At 36.3% G+C, this 12,503-nt stretch overlaps 1 protein-coding gene across 8 annotated transcripts in view; it reads right to left on the bottom strand.

Moving 5' to 3' along the window:
- LOC116429091 (thrombospondin type-1 domain-containing protein 4) overlaps positions 1-12,503 on the bottom strand; it is a 32,400-nt gene that overhangs the window by 3,541 nt on the left and 16,356 nt on the right. For all 8 annotated transcript variants that reach the window (XM_076374475.1, XM_076374474.1, XM_031981556.2 and 5 more), the window contains 6 exons: positions 5,382-5,529; positions 1,253-1,419; positions 916-1,012; positions 800-848; positions 568-692; positions 349-478 (listed from right to left, as the gene is read on the bottom strand). In XM_076374475.1, coding sequence (XP_076230590.1) covers positions 349-478; positions 568-692; positions 800-848; positions 916-1,012; positions 1,253-1,419; positions 5,382-5,529 — 716 coding nt within the window. The remainder of the gene's footprint in view (positions 1-348; positions 479-567; positions 693-799; positions 849-915; positions 1,013-1,252; positions 1,420-5,381; positions 5,530-12,503) is intronic.

The raw sequence follows: 12,503 nt of genomic DNA on the forward strand, positions 1-12,503 counted from the left end.
AATTTAATACTTTTATCTGAATTACACAAAACTCTTAACACACTTAAAATTGGTAATGAATGTCTCCAAAAGTTATACAAAACATTATTACATTGTTGAAATAGTTTTTTTAACACTTTGTATGTACTCAGTATGTAAGCGACGTAATTGATTTATTATTTTGTATACAGAAAACCACATTTGTACTTACCCAATAAGACTTAATATTTGATTATTACGTTATTTTAATATTACTGCTAGTTATATTAGAACGTCCGGAGATTTCGTGTTTATTTGATAAATTAATTACAAGGTAAAAAAATATCTGAATCGCATAAATATACAAATTTTGTTTATTATTCTACTTACTTAGGTGGGCAGGGTGTAGTGCTGCACCGTAATTGTACTTCGCGCGGCTTTTCTATCGCGTGACATCTTTTTTCAGGCACTTGTGTTTGCGTGTGTTCCCGTATACACATATACTTTAGCATTTGAAAACCTTTATTAAAAAAATAAGTGAAATTAAATAGTTTTATTCTTCCACGTTTTGAAAATATTGTAATTTAATTAATGCTGATGCTGATTCACCTCCGCCACAAGTTCGACTGCATTCGGTGTAACCGTTTGCTTTCCAAACGAATTTCCTTTTCTTGAATCGCTTTGATAGGTATGGCGTCAATGCTCCATCGTTGATTGAAGAACTACTTTCTACTCTAAAAAGATAATAAATAACTTTTAATTAAATATCTTCTTTCAATTAAAGATCAGAAAAATGCCTGGGTGTATTAAATGTTATTAGATAGAGATTAATATTTTTTACCTTCTTTGTGGAGTAGTCGGTGGAACAGGTTCTGCAGCTTTACTCGAAACTATAAACATTATTTTAATGAATGATAAGTTAATTCCAATTAATATTATAATGTACCGTATGTTCACCTATTTTATGTCCAAAGTGATTGTTCGTAGGGACGTTCGGATTTCCAGGAATGATATATCGATAAACAATACCCGGATTTGGCTCTTGATACAGAACCTAATTGAAATTAAAAGATTATTTAATTAAAAGATTGAATCCACTTTATATTACTCTTAATATCCTCCTAATAATAACAAGATATACTTTATAAATTGTTTGAAGTGTATTTCAAAATTATGGACTTAAGAATTCTTTCATGCAGAAATTTTATAAACCGAAACATTTAAAAAGGATAGAAAATATTCTATGGATATAAAAGTTTAAAATAAAAATTGTTTAAAATAATATAATATTCACCATAACATCGATTGGTTCTTGCAACGGACCAGTAGCGGAGAAACTTTCCAAATGTTGCGGTCCTTGACGGAGATAAACAAAAGTTGTTCCAGCCGCCTGGTATTTGCCGGACAAATTGATGTTGTAATTTCCATTTAATAAAAAGGTACCATTTTGCAATTTGATCGCTGAAAAAATTAATTTACGTTACAGTTTTATTATTACATATTAATCTTCTATTAAAATACAATTTCCTACATTTTCACATAAAACACGAAACTCTTTAATTTGAAATTATTTGATAAAATAGGAACATATACTTAAAAGAAAGTTTTATTATTTTCGTGGCAATTAGGTCATTTTCGTGAATATATTTCTATCATCACTTCAATAAGAAGCAATTTCTTAATCATTATAATTGTAAATATAAAATGTGCTTCATTGCTTAATTGTAATTAAAGTATTCCTTAAAAACCGATAAAACTTTTCCTCATTAGCCTGCTTTTAAATAATATTCTCAGTATGTGAGAAAATCACGTTTTATAATGTATATTTTATGATGTAGGAGTAAGACATTTAGAAGACGCATTAGAGTATTAGACAGATCGCTGTCGATAAACTTAACAGCCCCCGTTGCTAATTATTTCACGCTCGTGTCATGCATTCAGATGAAAATCGCATAATCAGTCGTCTAATGAAACGCATAGTCATTCACGGAACTTGAATATGGGAATTGCGGACTCTGTCGGTGCAGTATACGCGATATGATACATTAGAAATATAGACACATCATTTAGTAAATGACGCACGTCGATTACCCGCTAGATGTCTTTCATCTTTCTACGAGCGTAGTTGAACGAAACATTAGATTGATATTAGCACCCATTAGAGAGTCCATTTGCCTGGAGCAAGAAACGTACCCCTTTTATCATGCATCGTAAGTATAAACAACATCTTATGGATAATTACTATATACATCAATCTTTGTAATGTAATGCACGTATGTGCTATACTATAACCAGTTTCTAAAAAAAATGTTTAGAAAAGTTTGATCATGATTGGTAGAACTGGTATGAAATTTACTAAAAGGATTAAACTTAATCAAATATTTATCTGAAACTTTACACTATTTATTTGTTCATTATCAATAATTAAAGTTTTTCATTTATTTATTCATATTTTTCATTTACTTCTTCTTTACTGTGACAGCTATGTATCATATATCTAATAAATTGCAATTATTGTAAGTATTATAATATGTACTGTTACATAAATACTTCTTCAAAATATTCATTTAAAATAGAACGAAACACTGATAAGACATTGAATGTCATTGAGTAATCGCTTCCTTGTTGTCGAACGACACTATTGAATGATAGATCATTGTATACGGCATTAGAAAGCATTATAAACGACATGTTTCCTTCCATTAATACAGCTTATTCAAGAGTCTCAATACGCGACATAAATTCGATATTTTACAGCGAACCGGCGACACAACTGTAAGGGCATGCTAATAAGACCTTTCATTGTGTTATAAATTTAATATTGATATGTGAAACGAGTGTCACGATCTCGTATTAACGGTGAAATTGATGACTCCGCTAAATGGTTCCGACCGTTTCACATTATTTCACACCTACCTACTTAAGTTCCTTTCAGATCCAAAGAATAGCCACGCTTCAAAAACATTCCATACACCATTTAATCTCCTTGCCGATCTATGACACGTCAATTGACCGCCGTAAAAATCCCAATCGCGATCGTTTAGCCAAGAATTATAACCCTTCTTGTAAGGGGCGCTAGTGGCAGCGGATTTTATGACCGATCGATTCACGCGATCCGAGATAAATACGTTCCAGGAAACGGCACACTTCGTATTCATGGTAACACTTTTTCGAATTTCGTAAGGTAGCGTAACATGGCTACAGAAACTGACAGGTAATAATCAAACTGTGGAACCTGATGCATTTATAACATAGTTTCTCGCACAACATGCTGTAAAGTGTGCGCCGCGATAAAATTTCAGAATGACTTGTTCTAGCCTGAATACTTCAGAACTCGTTATAATAAATATACGTTTCTCAAATTTATGCTCTGTTAATAAGTTTTCAATCTTTCGTTCTATACATAAAACATCAATGTACTGTCATTTTTTCCTATTTAAAATACGTATCACATCAAGTATAAGTTAAAGAACCCGAAGAAAATATTAATGGTAAGCACCAGGTTACAGATATTTATTCAAACGTTACATTTTCTGAATCGCTTTAGAGAAACGAGAATTCATCGAATAAAATGCGAAACATACACAAATGCTTTTAGCTGTCCAACAATATTTACAATAAATACAAACTAATTCTAAAATATTCAACTATTCATTTCATACAATAATCACGTATTTTGTAGCATGTTCATTCAAGTTATTCTACTCTTACTTTCTTCAGCGGATCGTATACCCTATAGTATATAGCTTATTCTATTTCCACATGTCAGAAAGTATTAAGTGCTCAACAATAAACGAACACAGCAACCGTATAAACAAAGGTTTATCTTTATCGTTTCCCCGGTCAGCGAACATCGGAAAATATGGAGAAATTCCAGAAACCAGATGCTGAAAGCGCAACGAAGTGTGTGACGTGCCTATCAACAGCTGTTGCGCCGCATTTGCAAGAGACGGCGCTCCACGTCCCACTTAGCACGCAACAGGAGATTGGATTATGAGAGGGTTGATGCTGGGAGCACGACGACTCCTTCGGCGTACAGATTCTGACGATAGGAGATCCCGCGTTGATAATAAACGGGGATCGCGAACGGGCGCAGCTGATTGCTTACAATCGTGAACAATCATGGCGACGATTTGCTTACTGGCACAGTTCATTAAAATCAGTTTGTCGCGGCCCCGAACAGGACTCGCGCGTATCAGCTTGATTCAATAGTGGCGGGCAACCTTCGTTGATCCCATTTCTCTTCATTCGTTATGCGCTCGTTCGTGTTCCGCTTTATTATCCCCACGCCACTTTCACGCCTTTGTTATCGAACGTATTTATGATTCCATAAATCTCGTACTTTCCGCCGTACCGTTCGTTCAACTCCGGCCATTTTCGTCTAATGATGATGTCATTCAGGTACACTTGAGGATCTTCGATATTCAAATTAAACACTCTTGCCGATGCCTTGTTCGTATGTGGGTGGCACGATTTTTAGGTCGATGTTACAAATGAATCTTTATGGCACGGCGTTATGTTGAATGAATTCGATTGGGGCGCACGGGATTCGATAAGGTTAAAAGGATAAGTACTATTTGTGAGATAGATGGGAGGTCTTCGTGGGTTTGCGGTGAGGAGTATTGAATGGGACGTAGTAAAATGAAAGTTTTCATTACTTTGGATATAGAATTGATATTTTTTGTCTGCAACAGTTGCTAAGGTATTTCATTCTTCTTTAAACTAGCTACCCTGTTTTAAGTATTTTATAATTGAAATGAATTTTAAGGAAGTGTTTTGATATTGTGGCATTTTTAGAAGTAATGATTTAGTCGTGAACTACTGTTTCAATAAGGAATTTTCAGATTATGAAATATTTATCTTTTTAAATAATCCGAATGTATAGATTATAAGCTTAATGAAGATTATAACATTTCCTAAACAACAGTGCAAGTAACTTCATCAGAATCATACGTCAAACAGATTAGCATATGTGGAATGTAATCAAAGTTGTTCACTCAGAATTCTAATTGACACGAATCTCGAATATTTACATGTTACAAATTCCTATCTGATACCGCTGAATAATCATCGATGTGTCAATTAAAAATTTCAATATATTAATTATCAGACCAGCGTGCATATAATTTCCTTGGACTCACAAGTAGGTTAATTACCAAAAAGGGAACTTACGAATCCAGACATATCACAGTAATATTTGTTTCAATCTTTTTTAGTTCTCCCTAAGAAATCTTTAAACAAGTTCCCACTTATTCTTACCTTATATTGCGAGCATGTTTCAGAATTTACTTTCGTACGGATACATAAACGTTGAATAGAGGAAAAAGTATTGGAATAATAAATATTCATGTACGAAAAGTGTCACTGCATTTTGCTCCTGCTAAATTTACAATGACGCTAAATATACAATGTCACTCCCTTACCTAAATAATTCTCCGTCTGTCGCAATTGTGTCACGTTCAGAGCCAGAGCACCTCTTGGAACTGTGGCCACTAGATTGTAACCCAGCTCCAAGGTCGGTTCCGTGAAAATCCCATCGATCAAGTGCCCGCTGCAATAGCCCGAGAAACTCTGTAACCAGAATTAGCACAACGTTAATTCATTATACATGTATTCATCGAATTTTTCAGCTGATTAAGAAAAGTTTCACGTATCTTAAGCTGTTTCGGATCGCGGATCCTGCATGTATTATGACGTGCGCGTAACGTGGAGTAATTAAAGGATTAAATGGTTGGGGCGTATTAGCGTCAATAAATTATTCAGCACTTTAAAATTCTAATCTACTGCAATAATTAAATATCCGATAAAACAGTGGCTCGTTAAGTGCATATATTTTTTCCCTCCTGATACGTGCTACATTCTCTCACACCTTTATTATTCTTGTTTTGTAAGATATCGTTTTAACAATTTTCGAGAGATACGCATGTTTCTTTGTAAATAACGAAATGTTTGTATGTTAATGTTATGAAACTTTAAATCTGTGAAGAGTAGAAGGATTTTTATATATAAATGAAATTTTCAAATAAATACTGAGGATTTAAGGTTTTCATATAAAATTGGATACAACATCTACTTATCTATTATAGTCAAATCTATCTTTCAACATGATGGTGAAACAGATTTCAAAAAAGTACGTTGCTTTAAGCTTTTATTAAGAGATCAGGTTTCTAGCCAATCGATACTTTATTGTGTCATACTTATTCGAGTAGGTGACTAGTCTAATCACTTTTAGCAATGTCGTAATCCTTTGTTTTCCTGCTGAAAGCTAACAATTTCATTGTCATATTCATCATAAATTCAATGCAGTTTTTATTGCATCCAGCTTGTTAATCTAAGAAATGAATATGTTGGCACAAACGTTTCAAGTGAATTGCTCAGTCAACACTTCAAAAGTAACAATTATCATCAAAAACATCACATAATTGCTAATATCAACACGCTTTCCAATTTCCCTTTATTTTTCAAACTGAACTACTATAAACAAGTAAAAACAATTCTTACAAAATATAAAACAACCAATGTATAAACATCCTAATCAACCTAATCAACGAATCCAACGATTCGACATTTCAGTATACAAAACAATGAAAAACCAACGCTGGAAACCGTAGACGTCCCAAAATAATCCGACGAAAATCCGAAGAGGCAAACACTCGAATGAAAAATCGCATGGTACACACAGTCCCCTAAGAGTCATTACGGCATCGCGGGGCTCGGAAACACGCGAATCTCACTCGGGATTCCACTCATCGCGTCATTCAGTATCGCCGGCTATTTCCGCGGAATAATTAGTCAAAACAGAAGTGGTGTTTACACACGTGGCTGCTTAGCCGCGTCTGTGCAAACAGGCCGGCAGCGTTATTGAATCAAGTCAGATTTGAACGCGGCGGGGGCCCCGCGACGCGAATTACCGAGTCACAACACGTGTCGCGTGACGCGTGTTTGGACGCGCGAAACCGCGGCGAAAATTATGCCTGTGACGGCTCGCAGATTTAGCCCCATCATCGCGGCCCTCTTCGGCTCGGCTGCGTTCTGTCGTCCCGGCGCGGCGCGGCGCCGAATCGCGACAGCTACCGGAGTGCACCGGAAGTCGAGGAACTCCTGAGTAACGATTCAACATCGATGGTTCGATCGAGAGCCACTCATGGCACTTCGAGCGAGTCTCTCAAGAATTTCGTTCTGCGTGCCTCCATCAAGGACCGACACGCGTTTCGCAGCATCTATTTGCATGAAATAGCTGTTTGATATTAATCACTCCGGAATGACGGTGTGATTAGCATTCCGCGGGCAGCGTCTACGCGGTTATTTGCGATTTTAATCGAGAACATAAAAAGACATTGCGATTGTTTCCTAGAAAGAGACTCTTTGTCTCACGTTGGAAGATACTTTGTGATTAGTGGGTATGCAAATCGGATCTCGGATTTACATTCGTGCAGATGCTTTCAATCTGGAAATGATGTTATGAAAAAAGAAGCTTGAGGGATATTGTAACGCTGTCGCGATGTTCGGAGTTTCGTGTTGCTGCGGCTGATGAAGTTGAACAAGATTTAAGATGACGAGAAATTGTATGTTAAATTGCGCAGCGCTGTAGTACGTGGGTTAGCGTTACATGGGCGTGGAATCGGTATATAGGACGCGAAAGACGAGTATAAATTATAGGGAAGACCACATGGCTCGTAGCGGCGAGTGCCTCGATGGTGATTCAAGTCGGATCTGGAACTTCGTATCTATTACTACCGTTTGATTGGGTGATTAATCACTGATGGCTTTCTTGAATGTTCCGGTCTATTTTAGCCGCGCGGTTTCGCAATTCGGGGATGCATCATGGTCACCGTGACGTCAACGCATTTATTTTGTCCCTTGCACAAGTATTCCATAAATTGATCAAGGTTACTGAAAGTGTGCCAATTGATTTATTAAACGATTATTAGATATTTCTGAACAATTCGAACATTGATTTTTTGGACAATTATTATTACTTGAAATAGAAATGGTGCAGCTTTTTTTTAAAGTTGCGAAGATAGGTGATTTTCAGTTAGGGAAGAGAGAGAATTTTCGTTACTTAAATTATTACGTAAACATAGGAATGTATGGTAGTTTCATACAGATGGATCTTAGGAGGGAGCTTCGCAGTTTATCTCTTCCGTCTTCCGTTTGGTCTGAAATGATGCATGGGAACTGATGTTATTATGTCAGAAGGTGAACCCTTTTCGATTAATTAAAACAGTGTCTTCCTATTGAACTTCTCGCATCTTACGTCACAATTTATTATATTAGTACTTAGTAATCGTTTTAATTACATTTAAGAATACCATTAAAAATATTTTTACACTAATAGCTTACCACGTGGTATATCATAATTTTTATCACAAAATTAAAAAACCCATACTCTTCTCTCGTCAAAAAAAGAAAGTAGCTCACAAATGAAATCACTATTAACCACATGTAAATGTGAGGATCAGTCACATTTAACAAAATTATTAAATTTCTTACATCTATCAGTACTCGCTGATATAGTACGCAATGAACCTCTAATTTCTAGCTCAAGTCAAACCTAATTTCTACCTATCCAACAAATAAAAGTTTGTTAACAAAAAACTAAGGAAACCCGTTTGCTTAACCCAATATCAACCTCCGTTTAATTTAATTCGGGTATTACCGTAACAGTTTCTTGAACTCCGTGCAAGGGTTAATACACAGACCATGCTCTCAAGCCAATCGCGATAAACCCGTTTGATGCAACCAGCTATAGCGAGCGCAAAGTTCGATTCGACGTCAAACAACATCCACTATTGTCCTTGATATCTACCAAAGCTGAAACGCAGCCGATGGTTGTGTTCCGTATGCCCGCGACACTTCTTTTTTGCCGGTAAAAAGGTAATCAGTAAACGTGCATATAAAGCCGCGCCCAAAGTGACTCTCCTCACTCTGATTGGATTAACCCCGGATGAATGTCAAGTCGCTTGTTGCTCGACGCGATCGATGTTAATTGTATGAATATCGCATGAGCGAATTTATAAATCGACCCGAGGGGAACAATGAGGACTCGGCCGCGGGTCTCTCGATTACTGTTCGATAATGTCAAACGACGTGAAACAGGTCCCCCAACCCTCTGTCGATCGATCGACATTAACGACGAGGGTCGGCGGTATCATACGGAGCACCGGACGTTAACATTATCTTGCATCGATGGCTATCTAGGATTTATATTTACGATGCCGACGGTGATTTAGAAGCGTCCACCGTGGATTATAATTACAAAGAAATTTATGGAATATCTTAATTACGTAACGATTCGGTACGAAAACCTACGGATAATAATTTACTTAAAGGGCACCGTCGATCGGGCAATTTTCTCCGGAGATATGTAAATAAATGTAACGTAACTACCCCTAGCATCTAGACACGTATTTCCTTTTAGAAACATCGCGGCGCCTGCCGGCGCGTCAGTCGTGTTTCATCGGTCTACAGTATATTGTAATTTTTGGGTCGTAGAAAATGATTCGATGGTGGTATTTGAAATTTTATTCGTATTGTGATACATTATAGTACAAGTTGAAAATATCGTAATTTTGTTTACTTGTGTATTGTGTATTGTTCATAGATTTTATATGGTTTAGATCAGGCCTGGTCAACCCAAACGGTTTCACGGTGGACATCAAATATAGAACTGGAGTTCGTAGTCGCACTTGCGCATTATAACAATGACACGTGTAAATTTTCATTTATTTAATATCTTTTGTATACATACAACGAGAAACAAAAGTTTCAATAGAAATATAAGATCGTACGGCAGGTGTGGTTTAAATTGTGGATGTGTATCGGAATATTAATTTTGAGTAAATCAACCCTTTCCGTCCTATATTATTAGTTTTATTTCTGATTATCTCTTAAATAAACTGTTTTCACACTTTATTAAGCACTTCTCTGCGGAATTGTGATAAATAATTAGCGAGGTTTAGAAGATAATAATAGGAACATACATTTTTTAAGGTATATTTGTAGTGCTTATTGGCATCCAGCACAGCTAATCGTTAATCGCCATAACCATCTCATTTCATCTTCACTAATTCGACTTCAGCGCATCATCAACCAAAGTTTCTGGACAGCTTGACATCATTTATCTTCAAGAGATTATTTATTGCTGAAAATCCGATGTCTAGGAAGCTCACAATAATAAGCACAACATTTCAATCGGAAATTTCAGTTTGTCTCGTCCCTCCTACCGATATAACCGAAATCGAGATTTACTTATAAATAATTCAAAATAACCAGAAGAATAAATGTTCTACTGAATCGTAACTCTTCGAAATTTCATTTCATTAAACAAAAAACCAAACAAAACCAGCATCTTCAATACAATAGCAACGTCACTTTCATAGACTTTTAATAAATAATTCTTCATTCTACATTCAAGAAATTCGGAACAAGGGTGAGTTTAATTAACTTTTTACGACAGATAAATGTGAGAACAGGATTTAGTGGGAGTTATGCTTCAGAATGTCTTGTGTCAATAAATGAGTCAACACACTTTAACATGAAATACCCACTAGATCTTGTGTCCACGTCCGTGCGTTATGTAAAATCATCTAATCCCATTCCAGATTCGTACATTGTGAATAAATCGAATAACCGCGCCGACGCTAAATGTCTATGGGGGAACGATCGCGTAAACAAAAGCGTGTTGAAAGGATTTATTGACTCGGTAATGGGCGGAATAAACGAGAAGTGGGATTTTTCTAAAATATAATAATGCGTCATAACTGTACATCGTGCATCATAAATCCGTGAATGCGTTAAAGTGCATTAAATTACGTTGTACGTGTTAACCTGTAATAACCGAGTTATAATTCTACCGGCTACGTTTACAAGTGAGCCCGCGCGAGCACACGTCAGGTGTTTACACTGCGATAAAACAACCTGCGTGCCTATGTACGTGTTCACTTTGGGGCCACGTGTGTAGGTGATTCCAGTGGAAACCGCCTTCCGGACGGCCTGGATAATACACCGGGGGCATTGATAACAAACGTATCGCGCGGAATCCCGTGACCGAATGAGGAAACACCGTGAGCTCATGGAAATAGACCGACTAGAAATATGGTTAACCCCTTGCCTCTTGAGAAAAATGACTTTCTGAATTACAATCGATACAGCTACTCTTTTATTAATAGTTCATTGAAAAAAGGAGACAAATTCTAGGCATACTCCATGTCTATGTTTGCTCTAATATATAATCATTGATAACAGAAGAATAATGTTTCATTTGAATTTAAAAGAATTGGGAAATATATATGTTCATTGAATACAGTTTGAAATCTTCGCCACGAGTCTGACACGATATTATGAGGCAGGGGGTTAACCATGCCTGTATGTATAGACGCCATATTTGGAGACTAGAACGCATCTCCATTCGTCGCAAGAGTTTCACTGAGTCTGCGCAAAGAGAATGTATTCAATAATTTTACCTATAGAATTTATTTTAAATCAAAGTTGTATAGAAATTTTTATGTAATTATACAGAGAAATTCAATATATGTTAAAAATGGTATATAATACAAATATCACATGGAACATATTTTTCAATAATAGAGTAAACCAGATAAAATTTCAAGTTCTCATGATTCACACTCAACTATCAATAGTTTCATACATTTAACGATTCATTTCTCAAAAACGAGATCAAAACGCATGTTATTATTTTTCAAGACTATTTTCCTCTCCAAGAAAAAGGAAATTTACGTAAGACATCAGTTCGTGCTGTTTCTTCTATGTTCCCTCTTACATCTACTTCCGGTCCCGCGGCAACCCCCACAATCTTAATGTTCAAATTCTAAGGTGTCCGCGTTGATCTATATCACTTCCTTTCCACTAAGCCTGTTTTCATTGCAAGAACATGAACGTGCGAAAGTAAAAGGAAAGAAAGTCGCGCGAAGTCATTAAGGTAAGCGGCTAATTAATAATCGGCTTCGGAAGGGTCGAATGAATCATCACAGACCCATAAGGAACGCCGCAGATGCGACGCTGCGCTCCGAATTCTCGACATCGGGGATTAAACGGCTCTAGTGACCACAAAAATAACGCAACACGAGTGAACGTCGAACTCGATTCGTGTTATCAAGAGGATCTCCTCGATGCCTGTGACGGTGTCGCGTCGTCAGAGTGGCATGTAAATCTGACTCATTCGTCTGTATTCGGTGGGAGCTGTCTGGCTTTGAGTGACAAATTTAAATCGTTTCTGTTCGTTAGATCTGTTCGAATAAGAATTCTAAATATATGTTTCTACATCCGTGATGAAATGTATCGTACCTATATAGATCCCGAATACTTATGACAATTTCGAAACTTTATTGGCCATTTTATCAACAGAATAATCAAAACGACATTTATTTTCCATGTGTTTACTGTAAATATTTGTCTTCGTTATATTTATGTAATTCTTCTTTCTTAAAAGTGACTTTAAACGACGAATATTTCAGTAGAATTACATTCATTTCAGAATTTACCAATATATATAAATTTATATCTTCTCTTAACCCTCACTTTCC

Source organism: Nomia melanderi, chromosome 2, assembly GCF_051020985.1.
Source record: "Nomia melanderi isolate GNS246 chromosome 2, iyNomMela1, whole genome shotgun sequence".
Classification (NCBI taxonomy): domain Eukaryota; kingdom Metazoa; phylum Arthropoda; class Insecta; order Hymenoptera; family Halictidae; genus Nomia; species Nomia melanderi.